Genomic DNA, 23,489 nt, shown 5'->3' with positions numbered 1-23,489 from the left:
AAAACTATTTTGCAACACACATGACACAATAAACAAATGTTCAAAGATAATAAGAACGTTATTTAGACCTAATAAATACTATAGTTAAAAACAAACAAAAATTATACAAACAAAGTTCATAATTGATAAAACATAAAAGAATCATACAATTGAAGTTAAAAACAATGTGCATATTAACTAAATAACAACGTACGATAAATAATAACACTATATAAATAACAATATTAAATAATAACATAACAGCACGATAAGGCAGGTTGATAAATAATAAGAAGAGATAAGCAGCAAAAGAGATAAACAGCATGATAAAAAGACGTGAGCAGCGTACTGGTATTAAGCAATACTATACAAAGATTAATGTACAAGTAATTAAATAAATATTACTTGCAAAAAACTTGAATAACTTGAATCGAACACGAAAATAAATAAATAAAATGCTAATAATCAATAACTATGGTCTAAATAATCAACTGTTTACCATTGTAGTGTAGGCTAAATAAAAAAAATGTGATATAAATATTGACAGCCTTAAAAGTCAATAATCGTCATCATGGTTATGGTTCTATAAATTCACCGTTTAAAGTAAGTTAGTCGCTGGTTAATCGTTGATTGGCTGAACTTCAGCCAATTACTGTACAGTTCAGCCACTTTCAAGCTTATCTGTAGAAGTATTATTAGGACTTTTAGTTCAACATTTTTTCATTGAATTTAACGCTCCACAGTATAGCCGAAATGTCTGAAGTGAAGATTTTAATTTTGTTAGCAATGTTTCGATGAGGTTTGTATCGGAAAATATTATAGTAATTAACCGATATTAATTATTTACATAAATTAATTCTTTAGAAGCACGACCAAGGAGTAACTGGCAACGAAATAAAATCCCTACAACATTAAAAACTATAATAAATTAGTATTTTGTAAATTTTAACCAAATATGAATATTCAAACTACACTGATAATCTTTTTTGTAACTTGCTTAAAACTAAAAAAAACATAGGTTAGTTCAGATCTGAGATGTTTGTCACACTCGATTTTACTATTTTTCTTGCATAAGAAAATGTTGTTTTTCGTATTACTTACAAATAATTTTTCTGTTAAATTATAATAAACGTTGTAATTCATATACATTTTATTATGTTCTGCATTTTAAAATTAATTTGTAAATATATACTACCAGATTTAAATATTACTGTAATTAGATCAAAGTAAAAATATGATCAATTAATGTCTTAAAAAAAACTTGCATCCCCATTTATTCTGTATTATAGTTGGAGTCGTAGCCTCCAACCATATAAATAATACCATGCTTCCACGTCTCATATATATATATATATATATATATATATATATATATATATATACATATAAATGAAAACATAGGAATCTATAATTAATACTATAACTATAAGTATTTATATGTAAATATATATACTGTTTATAATACAAAAAATATATATATATATATATATATATATATATATATTGTTTATAATACAAATTAATATAATTCTTCCGGTAATATTTCATATAATTATTGTAAGAGATGTTATCAATTATCCTTAGCTGTTTCCTCTTGGTCATACTTAAAAGATAGCCCAAATGAATACTTATAATTATAATTAATTATAAACTCCTAAAATTTTTCATTGACTAATTGAACACCCTTTTTCTTACTTGTCCAGTCCATATAAAAGGTTCTTAAAGAGCTGGTATGGTTTGCTTTCATTAAACCAGTTCAACCCCGATTGCACTACCTCAAGAAATTGCATTCCAAGTCAGTGGTAGGTACGATGTAAAGCAAATTCTGTCTGTAGCATAAACCCTATTTATCACCACTATCTACACATACAGAATGAACTCTTTCTATGTAATTCGTATTTAAAAAAACTTTTTATATTCTTTTTTATGATTTATAAAATCCTCTAATAGGGACCTAAAACAGACATAAAAGAATGTCAAAACTATGCTTACAAAGACCCTTACAGAAGATTATGAAAGAAAAAATCAATTTTTAATGTTGTATTTGTTTAAAATTTAACATAAAAGCGTTCTGTCAAAAAATCTTAAAATGTAGTCACCCAAACACTGTAAATAATTATCATCAGAGATGGTGTGCAGTATCAAGATACTTCGTTAAGAGTTAAGAATCCGCAGAGTGACATGACTTCCATTTGTGTTCTGCTTATCTGTGTTCGCTTGTGAACCGCTTGTAGCCACCGTATGTATGATAGCACAAGGGTTGTACTGGACTGTGTGTTGGGAGAGAGAGGGTGTGTTACAGTCCCGCGCGGGAAGGAATGCAGAGGAGACGAGGACTGCGCTGCGCTAGAGTTCACCACCTGTAAGGTGGACACTGACCACAAGTCACGCTGCCTCTGCCACGACCTCAAACCTCCGATCAACGGGGAGTGTGCTACCAAGAAGCGAGGTATGAACACACAGTACACACTACTAGCTCACACTACACACTATATACACAATCTTACACACAACACAACTGTATATTAACAACAACTGTGTACTAAACCAGAAACCATTAATAAAACCTATACAAAAGACATCTATAAACTGTCAAACGAAACCATTTCTGGTATTCTGAAATAATATTCCTTAAAAATCTTTATAGTCTAGATATAAACAACTGTTATAACTAAAAGTTAAAAATTATAACTCTATAGTTTTCTTCAATCATTTCCATTAATATTCGTTACATTCGAATTGTTTTTGTCCACTAAATATTTTTTATCCACTTCGGATATGCGGAAACATGAAAAACCAGTTCTTCATTCCTTAGTCTGAACAACTATCTTAGTGCAACTTTAATACTTTGTGAATATATATATATATATATATATATATATATATATATATATATATATATATATATATATATATATATATATATAACATACACACACAAACTCATAACGCCCGATTTATTTATTTCCATAACTACGTTGCGTTACCTGGCTTAATTATATTTTGAAAAGATAAACACGCAAAGGCAGTAAGTATTTGTAATAGTTAAAAGTATATGCTGAGGGGTAAAGTGCTAGTTTTTTGCTAAATCCAACATGTTTGGCTCTGTAGGCATTGCTGTGGCAAATTGTTTAAAGAGATCAAAGTAAGCTTTAATCCAGTATATTTAATTTCATTAATTTAATTTAATGGTTTACTTTGAAATTTTAGTTCAATAATCACGCCATGAACTAAATTGAATCAATATACATTTGTTTTTAAATCAATTGTGTAGAAAGTATAGTTTTAATTCTCCAATAAGCAGAGTATTCATTATTTAGTTAATTAAAAGCTTCATATAGCTCATCAAGAATGTAACACGTAGGTTTTGTAAACAGTTGTGGGTGAATAACAACAAATTCTTGTTCCTATAATATTTTTTAATGCAAAAGAATAATACTTAGGTGGAGCCGAATACTTACCTTTTTTTCTTGTCTAATCATATACAGTAGTACTTTATTTTATATTTATAGGTAATAAAAATGTACTACTAGTAGTATGTGTTAAATTAGTTCCATAACCATAAGTAGGTAAATAGCAGTTAAATCTAACCAAAAGGATAGTCACGAATATTAACTATTATATAGAAGATATTCAAGGTTTACTTTATGTATTTAGCTTGTAAAATTGAATTCTACTTTAAGAGTAATAATATATCAAACAAGCACCTGGTAAAACAAAAAACTGAACAATAAAGATTTAAAACTGTACCACTACTTCAGTAGAAACAACTCTAAATTCTAATTTGAGAAAGTGTAAATGAGAATCTCGTGATGCGATTTCCAAAATTAATTGTAGCAACTTTGTTTATTGTTAGTGTAACCAACTTCGCAAACGAATTTCACTGACTAAAACTTAATGTTTTCATGATTACTTAAATTTTGAGCTATGCTTTTGGTATATACCATGCTATGCTATGGAATATGAATTCAGGTCATTGTTAGAAAAAATTTTCGAACTTCATACAGTATACTTCTCGTACCTTCTTGTCTAGTAAAATTAAATTTCAATACAGAGCTTACAAATTAGTTTCGTATACGTAACTTTACAAAATAAACATTAAAATTACATTTATTATACACTTTTCGGTTGAATATATCATATTTATAAACTAGCATAACATGTTATTATATTAATACATTCATCAAGAATATAATACCTACTGCAGAGTTTATAGAGTGCAGAGTGCGGCAAAAGTCAGTTGACCGAAAATGTAGCTTTGAACTGAAACTAACCTCACGCCACTATTCAAAATGCCAGACCCTGTAGCACCCTGGACATTTCTCTTCAGATATTTGGACGTAAGGGTTTTCGTCGGTCCAATAAACACAATTTTACCGGTTAATCGGACCATTTTTGTTCAAAAGTAGGTAGATAAATTTGATTTTATCCTGAGAATAACGTAGATATGCTAATGTTTTAATTCAAAACTAAATGAATAGTTGATAACACGGAAAGTGTTTTTTCTTTTAACAATGAAAAATTATTTTTATTAATTTATTTTAGAACGTTGTTGTAATAATGAAAATTTTAAATTTTAGTTGTCTCTTAATACAAATACTTTTAGTAATATAAATATAATATTTTAATAATAATTTAATTAATGGTTGATTTATGAAGAAAGTTCATAACTAATTTTATAAAGAAATAAATAATTTTTACATAGATAAGTAAACTGAAAAATATCTCTTCCTAAAATTAAAATTTGCAATTAAAATATCACTGATATAAAATATTCCTTTAATCTTAAAGATTGATAAATTATACCTCTATTCTGATAGAGTGGTCAAATAATCTGAGCTGAATAAAATGTGTTTTTCTCACCCAAATTTTATTTTTGTTCACTATAGAACTATTTAATACTGTGGTTCAAAAAGGCGATCTCTTTATCTATGTAGCCATGCAGCCTGATAACATTGTTTTTTGGTTTTCTAGTTAACAGTCTTCTTTCTTGACTTCTTGTTGTTGTTGGATAAAACAACACTTAATTAAATTTGTTTGAAAATATATAAATTTATTAAGTGACAGTTTTGAAACAACGTTTAAATGTTTGGTGGAGGGAAGGGAATAAATATTAATTGTATAATAATAATAGTGTTTTAAACCCAGTTAAGTAAAGTTTGACGATTATTAAGCGAAGTACATAATAAATAAATATATTACAAATATAATATATATTATAAATTAAATATGCATATTTGATTAAATATTGTGGTTATTTATCAAACATTTTATTAACTTGTCGTATTAGGTATTTTTACAAAATTGAACGTGCTATCTGGGCATGAGCATGAATTTAAATGCTTACATAACATTCTCCTAATTTTCCTGATTTGTTTCAGAAAATATCAATATCTTTAGTGCCGTTTCTTGCATATTATTGTAGACCGATCAGTTAATCATAAGCAAAAAAGCCACGAAGAGATAAACAACGAAGCTTACTAGCCTGCAATTGTAAGCTGATTTTTGCCGCACCCTTTATTTTGTCATCAAGGATTTCCAAGTTAACTTATAAGTGTATCAAACAAGATTTTAAACTAAATTTATAGTTCTAGAATATATATAGGTAGTGCATTAGTATGTTATAAATAAAAGTTGAAATATGCGTTTCAATAAATTTAATCGCGTTAATGCGCGATTCTCACCGAAAGGGTTAGTTTAAAGTAACATGGAAGTTTCAACTAAAATGAAACATAATTTGGATAAGATATACAGGGTTTGTCCGGAAAGTAATAGGACTGATTTTCTTTCGCCGAGACTGTATTTCGGAGCGTGCGCGCACCGACTGGATTCGGTAGAGGGCGTTTCTAGCTAACGAACAAGCGGCTGGTCAGTTGTCTCCGAGCACCTGAAGAGTCAGGGCAGGCATTTTCACGTGACGTGTTTCTGTGAGTGGTGCAAGCCGAAAATGCAACGTTCGTTAGAGAAGAGGTACACGATTAGTTTCAGAGTGAAACTCGGTAAATCTGCGACAGAGACATTTGATATAATTAAGCAGGCTTACCCAGATGTTGCTTTAGGAAGAAGTGGTGTGTTTCGGTGGCACCAAGCCTTTTTGGAGGGCCGGGAAGAGGTCGCTGATGAAGAACCTGCTGGAAGACCTTCGACTTCGACAAACACCTCGTGACTCGTGTGCACAAAGTTTTGAACTCAGACCGTCGACTAAGTATTCGTTTAATTGCCCAGATGTTACATTTACCGAAATCTGTGGTTCATGAAATTGTGACAGAGTATTTGAACATGCGCAAAGTGTGTGCGAAGATGGTCCCAAAAGTGCTCACTGGCGACCAGAAATTGCGGCTCACACCGCCATTCTTGTGAACAGCTACCTGACCAAGGCCGGCATCCCAACTTTTCCACAGCCGCCCTGATGTGGCCCCCCAGACTTTTTTTTGTTTCCTCGCCTGAAAAGGCAAGCATTTTGAGATGACAGAGAGGATCCAAGCAGCTTGCACCACGGCTCTCAAGGCTATTCCGGAGAATGCCTTCTGTGACGCCTTCAATGCTTGGAAATCGCGCTGGCAGCGCTCTATCGACGCAGATGGAGCCTATTTTGAAAGTTTTTAAACAATTGTAACAATTTGCTCAATAATTTTTTTTTTAAATCGACTCAGTCCTATTACTTTCTGGACAAACCCTGTATATACATATATATATACCGGGTGAGTTTTTTAAAGTGATCCAATAGCTAACTTTTTAATTACACAACTTAGCACCACACTTTAAATTTGGAACTTGCTCAATTTTAAGTTTCACTCAGGAATACACTTTCAATTTTTTTTAAGAAGGCCGCCATTTTCCAATATGGCGCCAACTTTAAAATCTTTTACGGAACACCCTATATTTTATGTTGTTTTTAGATTCTACTCTACAAAATAAGACATTTTTGCTTTTAAAAGTTTTTCAATATCTCTAATGGTTCAAAAGCGACGTGGACTGGAAGTTTTCATCATTTTTTCCAGTATGGCGGCCAACTTTAAAATCTTTTATGGAACAACCTATATTTTATGTTGTTTTTAGATTCTACTCTACAAAATACATTTTTGCTTTTGAGAGTTTTTCAAGAATGGTTCAGGAGCTACGTGGACTGGAAGCTGATGATGATGATAAACCACTGATGATGAAAACTTACATTCCACGTAGCTCCTGAACCATTAGAGATATTGAAAAACTTTCAAAAGCAAAAATGTCTTATTTTGTAGAGTAGAATCTGAAAATAACATAAAATACAGGGTGTTCCTTACAAGATTTTAAAGTTGGCCGCCATATTGGAAACAATGATGAAAACTTCCAGTTAATTACCTAATTAGGTAATTATTTTTATGACTTTTCGAGTTATTTGTGCTTGTCTTAAAACTGTTGCATGTTTTTTTCCAATAAATATGATCTCTTGTTGACAAAATTAATGCAGTAAAAATCTGGACGCTAATAGTTTAGTCCATTAGGTCCATAAAATTACAATGCTTCGAAACTACATTGTATTTTTTTTAGTTATGGGTATGCAGCTAAATACATAAAAGGGCAAGCAATTGTTATGTATTTATGTTAATAATCACTCGGACTTGTGCTAGATCTCTTGCGGTTTTAAAATACTTCTAAAGCAAACGCCAAGTGTAAAATGTTACCCCTCGACAGGTAAAATCCATGGAAGTTATCAGAAAGTGAACAAGCGTGACGGGTTTGTTTGTGCCAGGTCAATATTGCATGGGTCTTATCATTGGCTATTTATGCAAAATGGTATTGCCAGCAGTAAACTACCAGGTTAGAATGTTGGCTGCACACTGGTAGCTTACAGTTGTGGCAAACACTTACCGGTACCTGTCTTTGTGTGCGACAAACGTGATGGCAATGTTAACTCCTCGAATTTATGTTAAATTTGCCATTTCCAAACAAATAAAATATCAGTTTTGTATTGTTATAACCTCAAATTTGTTATGACTACAATACATACATTCCTGAGAAATTCCTTATATATATATAAGGAATTATATATATATAAAAATCTTGAGTCACGATGTATGTTGCCAATAAACTCCAAAACGACTGAACCAATTTCAATCAAATTTCACATGTATCCGTAATTTAGTCTAACTTAGAAGATAGGATAGTTATTATCTGAATTATTCGCTTATGTCGTGAATATAAACGAATAAAATGAAGAAAAGTTTTCAAAGCGCCTGCACATTATAACCTGCAATTACGAGATAGATACGTATATTAAACAGTGAAACACTATTTGAAGGCGCTAAGTTATGATGTATAATTGTCTAAACTAAATTTTTGGTTGAACTTAAAGGTTGAGTGGTAGACCACTTTGTAATAAAATACATTATGCATGTACAATACATTTTTGACATATTTTCTTGATCGTGACATCAAGGTAAAATCTACATCGGGGTTGGAAATATAATTTACTTCAACCAGAAATGCTCATACGCAGGCAAAACTTACGAAAAGCGTTATATATATATATATATATATATATATATATATATATATATATATATATATATATATATATATATATATATATATATACAGTATATACACACACACAAAGAACAATGCTTCTGTTGGGTAAAAAGTAGTAGAAAGTATCGTAAAACGAATTATTTGTTTAGGTGTTTAAATTATTTGAAGCATACAAATTTGTTGAACCAAATTATGTTTCATTTTAGTTGAAACTTCCATGTACTTTAAACTAACCCTTTCGGTAAGAATCGCGTATTAACGCGATTAAATTTATTGAAACACATATTTCAACTTTTCTACATAAAATACTTAATGCACTACCTATAATATTATTATTTTCATTATTGTTCCAATCTTTGAATCCCCTTACATATCTTGTTTTACTTGATATTTAACATTTCATTGCTATTATATTAATTACGTTGCGGTAAATTAAAGCAGTATCAAACAAACGTTTTCTCTTCACTAATTACTCGGTGTTAGACTAAATATAACCAAAATATGGTTAGAATAAAATCCTGTTAGTTAACATTAAAATCTTCTATCTCCAAAAATGTTTTCTAGGGCTTAAATTGAGTCCCATTAGGTTATATATATATATATATATATATATATATATATATATATATATATATATATATAACCTATACATATACACTATTACAAAAGTCATATATATATATACTACATTTAATTAATCTTATATTACATTTTCAATAAGTTACTGACATTTTAAATATGGTGCCAGAGTAAAAAGTCTTCCAATTATGAACAAATTTGAATTTTAATTGTATACTATTCATTACACTTATTTATAGGTCATAATTTGCTACTAATAGGTAGTTTTATTTACATAAATAATTCATGGCAAACCTTTAAATAAGTTGGTTAAATAAAAAAATAATGGATTAGCAAGATTTTGAATAACATCACATGAACATTGTTTTACATTATCACAAAAGAAGTAGTTACATAATATTGAAAAGGAATATCACTTGTACATTGTTTTGTAATATTTAAAATAGCACAGACGAAATTTTTTAGACAATTTTAACAAGGGTACACAATTTTAATAAGTATTACTTACATTGATGAATTTATGTTTGTGTATGAATACATAAGATATTACTTTGCAATAACTGTTGTACTGTACAAAGTGTAAATATTTTTTTCATCTCACTATTACAAAAGTCATATTTTACATACAAACACATTTTTACCTTTCAGCACTTTTCACCACACTATAATAATAAATTTAATGTACGATAGTTCCAAAACAGATACCCATACATAATGTTTCTGCTGGCAAGAGGACTTGTACTTTATCAGTTTAAGTAGCGGGCATTTTGTACAGTTCCATAATTGTACTTTTGCGTTACCAAATTATTAATTGTGATAGAAAAATTATTTATTTTTAAAACAGACTTCAATTCGTGTTCACATGCGTTAAAATATGAGTATTATATGTTTGAAGTTTTCGTTGTCTTTTTTAATCTCAGTATCTCAATTATTTTCTTTTGAACATATTTTATGTATTACAAGGTGTCCTTTTCCTGGGTCACTAAATGTATTGGTAATTTTTATGAAAATCTCTCTATTTTCACTACTTCAAACAACTTTAAAACGTTTTTACGGGGTTTAGACGTATTAAAAGAATTTAATATGTGCATACTTAGACGTAGCTTAATTCCGTTTCAATTATTTCAGCGACATTTTCAGAATTGCTGTCTTCTCTGTGCATACCTCTCTTGATAATATGTATTTAAAATTTTTCAACTTCAATACAACGTTTTGTAGTTAATTTTCCGAAGTGTTATAAGGTCAAACTAATTATCTTACTGAAAAATGAAACATATCATTCATGTAATACTCGTATCGTTGCGCATTTCTCGTAGCTAAACGCTAACACGTCACGCTGATATAGGGGCTGAAACTGGTTCTAAATTCGCAGCCCTTAATACTTGTTATTTTTGGAATATCCTTCATTTTTATCTTTGTGTGAAAATATGTAGGCCTACTACTGAACAACAGTAAAGTTGTCATTGTAAAATAAAAGAATGATCCGTAATTATAACTAATGTTAGTCTCTTACTGCCAGATTGTTTCGAAATCGCGATTATCTTCCATGATTAGGTACCTACAGTAGTACAGATATATATACACATCTCTGGAATGTTTCTAAAATACAAATACACATTAATCGTTTACCCATGTTTGACATTAATAATTCATTAATTAAATACTTTAACGTAGTACAATTTGGTTTTAGATTGACTTTTTTATTTCATAGCTATAACACTTAAGATTTTATCTTTCAACAAGGAGATGAAGGAATTTAAAGCAGAATACAGTATATGAATATTTTATTAGCAATTTTGTAACCAGGCACAGCGGAAAGTGGCATAATATAAGATTATAAATTATATATTATGTGCCCATAAATCATAATCAGGATGTATATTACGATGCAATATATTTTTGAAGAAATTACATGTTTTAATATAAAAGGTAAGTAATCCACCCTCCGGTCATACCCATATACGTACTTTAAAATAGTATCATATTGCTTCGAGCGTTTCCTTCGTCGGTCTAATTTTCAGATAATTCAAGTTATTACTTCCAAATGTACCTAAGTTCTCGTATGATGACTGAAAAAACTTGTTTCCATTATTCCTATTTTCAGAGAAAGCACCTTAAATTATTATGGCTATTAAATTAAAAACGTTAACCCAACCAAAATCAATTGAACTACATTAGGAATTACACTAAATTGTCGAGGGAAGGTGGAGGGTTGATTAATGTTCAATAAAATATTGTTATAAGTTTATAACAAGTGCATATTTATTTGACAGAACTATGTATGATGCATTATATCGCAGTTTGGTTTACGCAAAACCAATTATAATAGGGTAGTTTAATACGAAGGAAGTAATTACTCATGTCTTAATATCTTAGTAAAAGTAATATATGTTTTATTAATATTAGATAAACTAATGGCAAATTACCATAAATTAAACATTAATAACACTAATAAAATATAATTTTCAAACTCCCACGGTCACAGTCTTCTTTTGGGTTTTAAGGTATATTGTAAGTAAAACGAATAAAATGCCAATGTTTCACTGATATGAGTTACTTACTACAATGAGACCTCTCCATAGCAAGTTTACCTTCTGCTGTGAAAACATACAGAGAATTTAACATCGGTGGGATAGCCAGAGATTTATAAATGTCATCATGAATGTCGAAATGGCCACTTCTACTATTTTTCTCCATTGCTGATTTTCATGTGTATGACATTTATAAATTTAGGTTTAAAGAATAATTTTTAATCATTTACTTGTCAGTGAAAGTACGATTGTTTTGGTCTGAAAGACAGATTTGGCTCTTGAAGCAGAACTGAGAAACACTAATATTGTCTTTAGAAAATAAAAAAATTTTTACTCCACTAGTAAAAATGTTTTCTTTCCCCTTTCATACATTTGTAAGATAATTCATTTAAAGATATTTCATTTCAACAATAACCATTAAAATGAAGGTAAAGGCCGATTGGTTTTAGAAAAATGAGGACAGCTGGCATTTAATTACTTAATAGTATTATGAAGCATCATGTCAAAAATGTTTAAATATATTGTATATATTTTGTACAAGCGTGGATGGAGAAAACAACATTCCATTCTCTCTTTCTTTATCGATGAAAAAGGTAGGACGTTACTGCCTATATAGAGTTAAACGTGGCACTTTGATGGGAGAATAAATATCATTTTTGTGTTAATCTATTATATTAGGTACTTTATAACAATGTTCGCAAAAGTTGAATTCCCTTACTAAGAAGGTTTTCATGTATTGCAAGTAATGTATATAAATTATAAAATCTTACAGAATTAAAACTTGATTTTAAATATGTGTTATTTGAATAATACATTTTTAATCAACAAACTTGTAAACAAATTACTAAAATTAAGTTTCAACAAGTAACAGGTAAGTTTGTCACTTTATAGTAGTCACTGAAGGCACAATGCAACATTTTCTCTTTAATACTCTTCTGTACTTTAGCTTTTGGTACTGAACTTTTACAGTTTTATAAGCATGTTTAATCACTGAATTTTCATCTCTCACTCAATACTGTACAGATTCAAAGTGAACACAAAACTTCCAGTTATACAAAATTCCCTCACAACATCAAAGCCTTTTGCCAAGACAACGTGTAAATAAGCCTAGGCCTCTACACCTAAACATGAACATTCTGATACAATACAACTCATCCAGAACGTTTTTTCTCCCTAGATGCTCGTGGCTATGTCCTGATTGGAAATAGACGTCCACCAAAAGGTTGGTTGGCATTTAGTAAACATGTTCTTGAAATAAACTAACCAAAGCATTACATTTGACATGAAAACAACCAAACAGGGATTTTTTGAAAAATATAATACTGACCAATGAAGCACGAGCAAAAAGAGGTGGGCTGTCCTCGAGTAGGTTGTGAACACACGATAACACGAACACAGTCCTTCACAAGCACCTGCGGTAAGTACTGTACGCACTGGTGTACTGGATGTTGTCACCACTTAGTGTCGTGTCGTGGTATGTATCTGTCTGTCTACTGTTGTTGTTGTTGTTATTATTCAGTTTTAGTTTAAAAAATATGTTTAATTTGAGTCACATATGAGAAATCGAAAATGTATCAAAGAAATTTTAGACGGAGGATGGAACTAAATTGCAATTAAATTGTAGTTTTAGAAATACAGCAGCAACATAAGAAGACGCTTTACATCTGAGTTATGCAATTTAAAGTAAAATTCGTTCCATATCCATAAAAATTATATGTGCATACATTATATTTAAAAATTTAATTTACTAGATAAATATTTTATTCTGAAAAAAACTTTGATGAATTGGCATTAATGAGTAGACAAACTTTGCAGAGAGCAATATAAAAAAACTGTCTAAGTGCATGTTTTTATTACAAGTGTTTATTAACTTTGTTTTTCTATGAATGCATTGACTACTGTTCACCATTTCAACCATTTTGTATTGTAAAAACATTTTATCAACAATATCTTTAAATATTTTATAAAAGGCTTATTGTAATAATAAAAGGGGTTTGAGATATTTAGATTCGGACATACCTGTACTAAATAAGTTTTACTAACATTGTTTGATAAAAAAATAATGTTATATTCTTCAAATTTGTTTACATGTATTTTATTAACGAATGATTTTTGTATTGAAAGTTTGTAGTGTATATTTGAAATACTTATTCTATGATTCTATTTACAGTAAGAGAAGATTCATATAGTAAATTTTAGGTAAGTCTAGAAAGATATTGTGGTCCTACGAGGTCGAGAACTGATACACTTTACTTGTTCACTTTTCGTTTACTTTACTTCTAGATTATAAAAGTTCATCGCGTTTAAAAAATTCTATTTATATTAACTACAACACATTTAAATTAAAACACTTCCGGAAATGCACATTTTCTATTTACATAGGACACGCTTAATATAAGCTTGCATAACTCAAGTTCTATAACTCTTTTTATGACAAGACAAAAAAGAGACTCTTTATCGTCTGTTTGCTTTCGTGAAATAAGTCTATTGATACCTTATCTCATACTTTCTAACGTTCTAAGTCGGTTTCTGCATAACTGAGGTAAGTAATAAAAGTACAAGATTTACTAACCGTATGAAAAAGTTTAACGCTCTTAAGTAACGTACTCCATTCCTACACAGTGTTCAAAGGTTTTCAATACTAGCAAATTTATTTGATCAATTAATATTTTACATAATGTAGAGGATTTTTGTGTTAGTGTTAATATTGATAAGATATTTTATGTGATTACCATTAAATGTGTATTAGATTTTGAATTAATAGTCAGTCAGCTGTAGTAAAAGGAACTTGATATTCACTATGAAAACAATGTTAAACCTCTTGCATTTTAAGCCCTTATTTTTTATCGAGGCATTATGGAAAATAATACATTTTAAAGATATCATTAATACATATCCAAACGCTTTTTTGCCTGTTTGTAGGGTTTATACTTTTAAGATATTAAACTACTAAGAAAATAGTTTGAGATTTTTTCTGCACAATCTATAAAAATACCGAAAAACTAAATTAAACGTTTTAATGCGTGTTAATTACATATATTTTTAATGAAACACTTTCCATAATTCTACGGCCAAATATAAGGTCGTAAAAGTGCATGACGCTAATCATTGTTCTTATGAGCAACGGCCAAGATGGCCGACAGTAAGTCACTCCTGATGGAGTATTTTTGCCTTCTTTACAATTTCTGTTGTGTTCCTTTTACTTTCTGATTGGTTACTTAAATTATTTCACATTTTAAAAAATAGCATTTAGTATGTAAACGGAAAACACTAGAAGAACGTCCTTTTAAATCCTTAACTGAGTTGTATTTGATTGTTATTCTACACACTTCGCAGAGTCCACAGTTGTTCACTTTAGCTTTAAGTTGCTTTATTAAGTTGTATCCAAGAAATATATATATTACACTATCATAACCTGTTTTTCTTTGCAAAACATAAATTATCTTATTAAGAGTCTTGTTTCATGTAATACGAGTACATGCTCAAACAACACTTCTGTAATCGCGATTATTACTCGTTTAATGATGTGTAGGCTAATCAATTTTTACAAATTTATTATTCTAAAACAGATGGAGAACGATTGTTTTGGCCAGTAAGACACAAGGAGGTGAATGTTACAACTCCACAACCGCCCCTCTTTCAGCCATATGCTGGTAACAACATAGGTATACTTTTTTTGTTACTCATATATCAACGCACAGCATTAACACAAATGATCAAACAAAAAGAGTAACAAGTTTTAAAGTGAATCTCAAGACCATAGTGATTAAGTACAGTATGCATTTAAATAACTAAAATATTTAAATAAAACAAGAACAAACTGTAAAAATGCACTTATTACAGATAGGCTACAAAGAAACAAGAAAACTTAGGGGCGATATGAAAATTAAGAAAAAATCACTGAAATAAACACTGTTAGTAAGTTACAATGGTGAAAAATCATTGTTCTTGGTTCTTTGTTTAGCAACCTTTTATTAGTTGGCTTAAGTCAATACAAAATATTGTAATTAAATTAACTTTTTTCATAGAAAACAGAAACTATTGTTGTAAATCATTAATATTCAGCAATCTCTTTGAGCAGGTTCATTGTAAGCTGTTACAAAAAATATTCATTTTTCTGCATTTGATACACGTTCAGAAATATTCTCCTTCTTCTTAATAATTCTTGGAATTTATACCGATTCTTTTGCAAACATAACTAATTTAAATTAATTAGTTAGAAATTGGAATTGATTTGGACTTAATTTTTAATTAGATTCTTATGAATGTTCTAGACTTCAATACCAAATATTGATGTGTGCTTGAATTCTATGTATTGTTTAAATTTAGATTGTTTCTAGCTACTAGAGTCACAAATTTAAACTAAATTCTACACTGAAAAAACCATATGTTTCCATTTCAATTTCGAACTATACTATAAATAATAACTAGAACTCATGTGAAACAATGCTAACCTATTAGCCAAAACAATGCAATGCCGCTGTAACTTTCATTTAGGACTAGTTTGGTCCTAAAAATACAGAGAAAACCCTTAACTCTTCTGACATTCCTGAATAAACACAACTTACACCCTTGCACTAACAAAAAAACTTCAATGCCACACACCTACGATGAAAGATTACAATGATGAATCGGATCGTCAGTTGAAAGTGTGTGTGTTGCAGAACTGCATCAGAACTGCAACTACGACCACGAATGCATACAGGGAGCGGAGTGTGTGGTCAACAACACGGTCAAGGCAAATGAGAAGCGATGCTACTGTAGATTCGGTTATGAAGAAGAAGACAATGCATGTAACAGTAAGTGTTTGTTGGTAGATCCATATATGATATAAGTATTACGAATATTTTATGTCGTGGAGTTCTCGGTGAGTCACTTCAAATTTATTTATTGCCTATTAAAGCTATTAATTCCTAAAATGTTGGCAGAAAGCTTGCTTTCACGATCCACCACCAGATTTTTTTAGAGGCCGTTGTCTTGAAGTGTTGGAGGAAGTAATGAAATGATCGAATACTTTTTAAGATTCGAATTTTTAACAAGGAATCAATAAGATATTTGTTTAAAAATTCGAATGTCCTGACCATCCTAAATGTACACGTCTATTAAATGTCACAAATCATTGGAATGATTTCTGGTGCTCAAGTTCAATGGAGCCTTAAGGACGTAAACGTCTGTTTAATATTGTGCTCCGGCGAAATGACATGAATCATTAAGGTTTATATTCACATACGTATACTGAAAGTTGAATTATTTTAATATTTTGTGTAATTTTAGTCGATTATAGCTATTACAGACAGTGGGATGTAGCCCTAAGGCGCTAGAAATAAACAGTCAGTCAATAACAACTGCAAGAACAATACCATGCAAGAAAATAAGTAAACATGGACTTTTGCTTATAATTTCGAGATATTTGATTCATTGACCGGATATTTCATAATGAGCATTGTATTTTTATAGCCAATTATAATTTCCAAATATTAAACGTTGTGAATATGAAAGGGTAAGTCACTCAGTAATGAGAGTCCTTATGAAAATACTCAGACGTTAAACTAATTTGGTGCATGAAACTACATTCTCTCGTTCTCTGTGACCTGGTTAAGGCTTTTTACCGAAAGAGTGTGTAGCGATCTAATTTCATTACTATTCAACATGGATTTTCATTCTTTACTATTAACACGTTCTTCCATGTAAATTCAAAAACAATCATTATGTTATTAGTTTACTCTAAAGACATAAATATAGGTTACGTAATAGATTTTGTTTAGTACTCTACGCTTTCCTTGGCTATACTATTTCTTAGGTTACCAGTAACGTTATTATAAATTAATTTAATAATAGGCACCTTTAACATTAAGCTTTAACTAGATAGGAATTATATAGTTACAAACTAATACTCTCTCATTTGGCTTACTAGAAACACCAATGAACTCATAACTAACCACTCTACAATCAAAGGGCAATCCCCATATTCTTAAAGGGTATATGCTGAGCTCTATAAAACGACCCATCACACTTATCGAGTAAGGTTTTAAACGGAATGAAAATTTTCCACAATTTGCCAATTCAACGATCTTCTGTTGTTGAAGATGATCGAAAGAATGAAGGTGCCCTGAAAAAGAAGATTGATTTGCTCCTAACCAATAATAAGTACCGTTATAAAGATGGGCATAATTCCACACCGGCACTCGAGAAATATAGATATTCAAAACATTATTTTCTTTACTCTCCCGTTTGTTATATACCACATGATTGCACCTAATTATATGGTACAGCTCTTTGATCATCTGAGTACGTTATCATGGTCAATATTTTTCCACGGTGTTTTTTCTTAACAAAGAGGGTTTGTCTGAGTAAATATATTTCCAAAATAAGAAGACGTAGATCGCAGACTAGAAATTATAACGAGAACAGGCTATAACATCGTGGACGTTAAAGACAATCCAATGGTTTCGGCGTTCTAAGTAAGGAAGCCATTCCAGAATTCATTGTTGCAACAGAAGCCCTAACAAAGAAAACTGCGGACTTATGAGTGATTAAGAATTATACTAGTTTCGATGACCAACACATCACCCATAGCTTGCAAATTATCACGGAGTCCAATCTTAAACCATTGAATGGAGTGCTAGCCAAAGATACTAATAAAATCTTGGGGGAAATTACGCTTAAGTTGAGATTAAATTGAGAACTTCGTCTATAATAAATCGTTGTTCTTCATTTGCTGAAGCCATCATTTGTATTAGTTCATCAACTCGAATCTCCTCTTTAGTTTCCTCCATAGTTTGTGGTAAATTGTCAATAGTAGGTCAAAGGATGACAGAGAGCAACCATTTAATTTTGGCGCTTCTGAAATGTTTTGCAAAGCTAACTGATAGGCTACCTCGGCCGTGTAAGAGATAAGGAAATCTTGAAACATTGCCTCTTTGAAGCGATTCCATAAATTGAAAGCATTTGATGGACTCTGAAATGTACATTGTAGGCAAATAACTTTCTAAGCTGATATGACATTTGAAAGGAAGAAGCCTCTTCTAAAGCACGCTGTCATTCTACATTATCCAATATCAATCCTCGGGCAGCGGCAGCTACTTTAAAGTAGGGCAAGTCACATTTTTAAAGGTCCCCATATCTTCAAAGCTTGTAGCCCCTACTTCTTAATGCAATAATAGACATAGATTGTACCGCTCTTAATCAGAAGGTGTAACAATGTACATTCGGTAGATTGTTTTTGTATAAAGTTTACGTTTATGCCATTGATTTTTACTCCATACTTAGTGGACTGGAGTTTTAAAATAAATATATGGACTTTCTGTAGTACGGTTGTTGTTCAACTTCAACCATGGTATTAACTGCGTATTACGTAATACGTAACTCTGCTTTAGATTAATGCTTTCTCAGCAGCATAATTTTTGAAATAAACATTTTGAGAATTAGGCAAATAACTGGTAACCTGACTACAGTATGGGATTGATCTTGAATAACACATGCAAACATTCTCCAAGCAGCTTCACTTGGCCCAACATATCGAGCGTTTAAGAATACGTTTAAGAGTATTTTAATTTCATCTTGATTGAGCATATCATTTTCAGCAGCTACTTTTATATTACAACAATCATGATCGTTATACACATACTTGTGGATACATTTGATAGAGCGAACACTCAAACAGATCTCCACATTGATATACGAAATATAGCAAGAGGAGAGGATTATATGGTACAATGAACTGATTAGTAACATCAGCAAATTCTCCATTAATGCGTTTAGTTATGGTGGTTCCATTATCTCTTCGCCTATAAAGTGGATAGCAATTGACATCTTCTTTTGTTTCTTCAATAACAGATTTTGGAAAATCTTTCTTATATTTGCCTTCTTGCGTGCAAACACGGGAAGGATCGAGATGACAACTGAGTCCATATAGCACATGAGTTTTTACGAATTCTTAGAGTTTTTTATTTGAAGGGTTGGGTATTTTTGGCAGATACAACTTTGTCGGTGTCCTCTAGGTTCCTAAACTTAAAAGCATCTTCCAATGTTAAAAGAAAGTGAGTGTGGGGAGGTCCACGTTTTTGGAATTCCACAATGTACAAAAACGCTTTTAATTTTCCAAAGGTTTCCACTTTACAAATTAGTGGAGTCAACTCTTCCACTTTAGCATGAAAAACTCGTACCACAATGTCTGGCCTATTATTTGGTATCTCCCAAGAATGAATACCATCCGCTATTTCAGACAATTTAGGATTGCAAGTAAATGTTATGAAGATGTCTGGTTTACCAAATTTTCTCACTAATGTCATGGAATCTTGGTAATATGCATAATATTTCTTGGATTCTCAATAAAAGATGAAGGCAGAACTGCAATACGACCTACTCTCATGATCAGCCTTCACACGTAAACCATGTGTTAAGCCTATGTATGTTTCTACACGCAATTTAGTTTGTTCCCTTCGGATGTACTTCAGTCTATCTCCTTCGATACGGCAGTCCACAAAAAGTTGCTGAGTAAGTTTTCCAGCATTAATTACTGAATTGAAGTCGCTTGCAGGAACATTTTCTCGGACTGCAATTCTATATCAAACGTATTCTCATAATAACATTATTTTCGTATTTTAGTCAGACACACACCTTGAATTAGCATATCTATGTGCCAACCAGTTTCACCACATAGCCAAATCAAAACATAGCACATAGGATAACAATCAAGGATATATCAATATATCTTTTGTAAAGCACCTGCTCTTCCATAAACAGTTATATGTCTATTAGAAGGAGGTGCTCCATCAGCTGTTTCAAATACTGCAGCAATTTCAGAAATACTAGGATCATCATAACGCCGCTGATCTGCATAAATTACATAACAAAATGTATTGGTGAACTATTTTCTGTAAGTGCAAGGGCTTTTTCCTCTAAGTTTCTGATGCATTGTCTTGTATGAACGAACATAAGGACTGAATTTTCTAAGAGATCACTCAAGTTGGTAAGTGTCTGTATGGCCAAACCTTTGTTAGCATCAAGTGACATTCTCATTTCATTACCTTTGACAAAATCAAGAATATATAACTGACTATATAAAGTATATTATCGGTGATAAACCATGCCATGGATTCTAAAGGAATAAGGACCATAGTCATAGAATAAGGTGATAAATCAACTTTTGCACCAAATGAAACAAATGATATTGCATTATTATATTGGCAAATATTGTTTCTGAAATTTGTAGATCTTTCATTATTACCAGAGAACAAATCTTTAATTTCTTCAAGTATAGTAGAAGGTGGAAGTTTGATTTTCCACCATAGCAACAGAGAGCAAACTTTCTAGCTGTAATCTTCTTCGGGTTGAAATACGAGACTGAACAATACTGACAATCTCCCTCAAGACCACCTACAGAGTAAGGAATGACATTTGGAGTAGCATCAGAAACCGCACATCTTGAAGTAAATTTAAACTTCTTACTACTCCTAAATACTCTGCTCTCTCGCTCTCTTTGCCTCACGGCGGCCGGTCAGAGCGGCTTTGCCTTTAGTCATCTTAATGTCAGGATCAACAACTACAGAACTTCCAGTCTCCCTCATAGGTGTTCTAGAACTATCCTTCAGGACACTATAATGCCCATTATCTCGGTTTCCAGAGAATAGCAGGTCATGAATAATCCCTCCAGAACCATAATTAGCAGTTAATTCATCATTATCCTGATACACTCTAAAGAAGCAACTTGGAAAAAGCTCACTCACACTCTGAAGTTTAGCATGTCCTGCATACTGGTCATTGGTGCTCATTACACGTTTATAATCAGTACAATTTTTAATACTGTGGCCATGTGTGTCATCCCCAACAATTAACATTTTTAATGCACGCCACCACTTAGCAATGTGGTAAATAGCAGTCAAACGGACCTCATGGTGTCTATCTTCAGTTCCAAATAAACAATGAGATATTGCCCGAAATAAACTATTACCATCTCCCATAATGGGAATCAGTTCAAAATTGTTGAAAATTGAAATTGTTGGAAGGGCCACACGTCATTAAATTGGGACTCGCTGGTGGAGGTACCAGTAGTCTTCTTTTCGAGGAAAAAGGATCAGACGTCACCAAATCAGCATCAGGGATTTGCCTTTTTCTTGTGCCCATAATTCAAAGCACAAAACTTATAAGGCAACTGAACAAATGTGTAAAGTGGCAAGACTAACAGCTTACACGTACACGAACAGATTAAAATAATATGAATGTACATAAACCTACAGCTGACACTAGATGTAATACAAACATCTCTTGAGATGTCTAACGTACAGCTGACAATGCCTTCACGACATAAAATATCCTTTTAAAAGCCTAAAATTGAGGTCGAATGTCCGCCTCTGTCTCCTCAGTCCCAACCAATTTAAGTGATCAGTACGGTAGCTCAAAGTAACTAAGTGTTCTTAAATAAAAACGAAATATGCCCATTAACACCGGCAAAATTGAAAAATAAATGGTAACGGTACGTTTCAGATTCCCATAAGAAATGTATATGAGAAAAACATTTTTGAGTAAAACTTGATACTTCCAAAAACAATTTAAACTAACATTACCAGACCCAACATAGCTTTCATTTCTTTATTCGTGTTAAGCTCAATTTCACCTTTCACTTACTGCAGCGGCTAAAATTTAACAGTGGACAATTCAACTACTAACACGTCACTACTTGTAATATAATACACGAACTCATCGCTTTATTCATTCATTTTCCATCAGAGATTATTTTTTATCGTCAATGGCCAAATTCAGAAGATTTAGATCTTATATATCTTATTTTTGAAAAGTAGCGGAGTGACATAGGACCGACAGTATGACATGTGGCTCAGCAGCCGTTTTTTTTTTCAATTATTCTAATAGCTGCTAACATTTTAGCTCGTTTTAACTATATTAATCTGTTTTGAAGGTAAACACAATTGCATAATAAGATTGGAAACACGGGATTATTTCTGAACAAACCCTATTTAAAGAGCTGTACTACATACTGATAAATAAATTACTTTGGTCACATTATATTTTATTATATTACTTTCATAAACACCGTAATATGCTTAATAATGAATAATGTACATTATTGTAAGTTGCGCTAGGTAACACCTCAAATAGACCTCCTAATAAGTCAATCTCCGCCGCTTCTTGAACGTGGCATCTTAGGATGTATGTAATACCAGAAATAACAAAATGTTGCTTGATAAACGAGCTTTCAGCCTGTATTTATTGTACGTGGGCTCTTTCCCGTTTACGTTAGTAAATTGATAAGTGATCTTGCTGATTTGTAGTCACACACAAACTTGATCTGAAAATGTAGCACTTTTTTAAATCTTAAAAATTATTACAGAGCATACATTATACCTAGCATATTACGTAAACCTTACGTTAAACAGCACAAGGAAGAGTTGCAGTAATCTCCATTACATAAGTTATAGTTATATACATTTATTATTACATTTAGGGTAACGTAGAATTTGGTGAGCTCGCCAGAGATTGGATCCGACCTTAATAGAGCTTGCACCAGTTTCATTTTATCGGTTTGTGGTTGATGTCAAGTTTTAAGACGAAGATTGTTACATGAGTAGTACACAATTAGCTAATGTTATTTTGAGCAAACTCTTCTGTAAGTTGAGACCATTAAGGAGATTAATCCAAAAAAGAAAGGCGTCTAATCTCCTATTGACTTGGCTGATTACAGTAGCGCGTTTATCCCAGGATGAGGGGTAATGACGGGGAGAACGTCGCGTTGCGTGAAAGGTTAGCCCGGTCGGTCACAGCCATTATAGTACCGGTCTGCTCGGAACAGTGGAGAGCGGCAAGGTTGGCATGCTTGTCGCTGTCACTGATTATATATCGACGATCGCGTGAGATTACGCTCTAGGGCCTCGG

The 23,489-nt window shown here is 31.6% G+C and overlaps 1 protein-coding gene across 8 annotated transcripts in view; it reads left to right on the top strand.

Annotated features, from left to right (window-relative positions):
* Positions 1-23,489, top strand: part of LOC124372358 — a 43,729-nt gene that overhangs the window by 12,148 nt on the left and 8,092 nt on the right. For 5 of the 8 annotated variants that reach the window (XM_046830763.1, XM_046830743.1, XM_046830776.1 and 2 more), the window contains 4 exons: positions 2,282-2,428; positions 12,778-12,822; positions 15,170-15,265; positions 16,265-16,399. In XM_046830763.1, coding sequence (XP_046686719.1) covers positions 2,282-2,428; positions 12,778-12,822; positions 15,170-15,265; positions 16,265-16,399 — 423 coding nt within the window. The remainder of the gene's footprint in view (positions 1-2,281; positions 2,429-12,777; positions 12,823-15,169; positions 15,266-16,264; positions 16,400-23,489) is intronic. The other 3 variants (XM_046830769.1, XM_046830783.1, XM_046830791.1) reach the window with 3 other exon arrangements.

The sequence above is a fragment of the Homalodisca vitripennis genome, chromosome 1 (assembly GCF_021130785.1).
Source record: "Homalodisca vitripennis isolate AUS2020 chromosome 1, UT_GWSS_2.1, whole genome shotgun sequence".
NCBI lineage: Eukaryota > Metazoa > Arthropoda > Insecta > Hemiptera > Cicadellidae > Homalodisca > Homalodisca vitripennis.
This window is presented reverse-complemented; position numbering and strand designations above follow the sequence as displayed.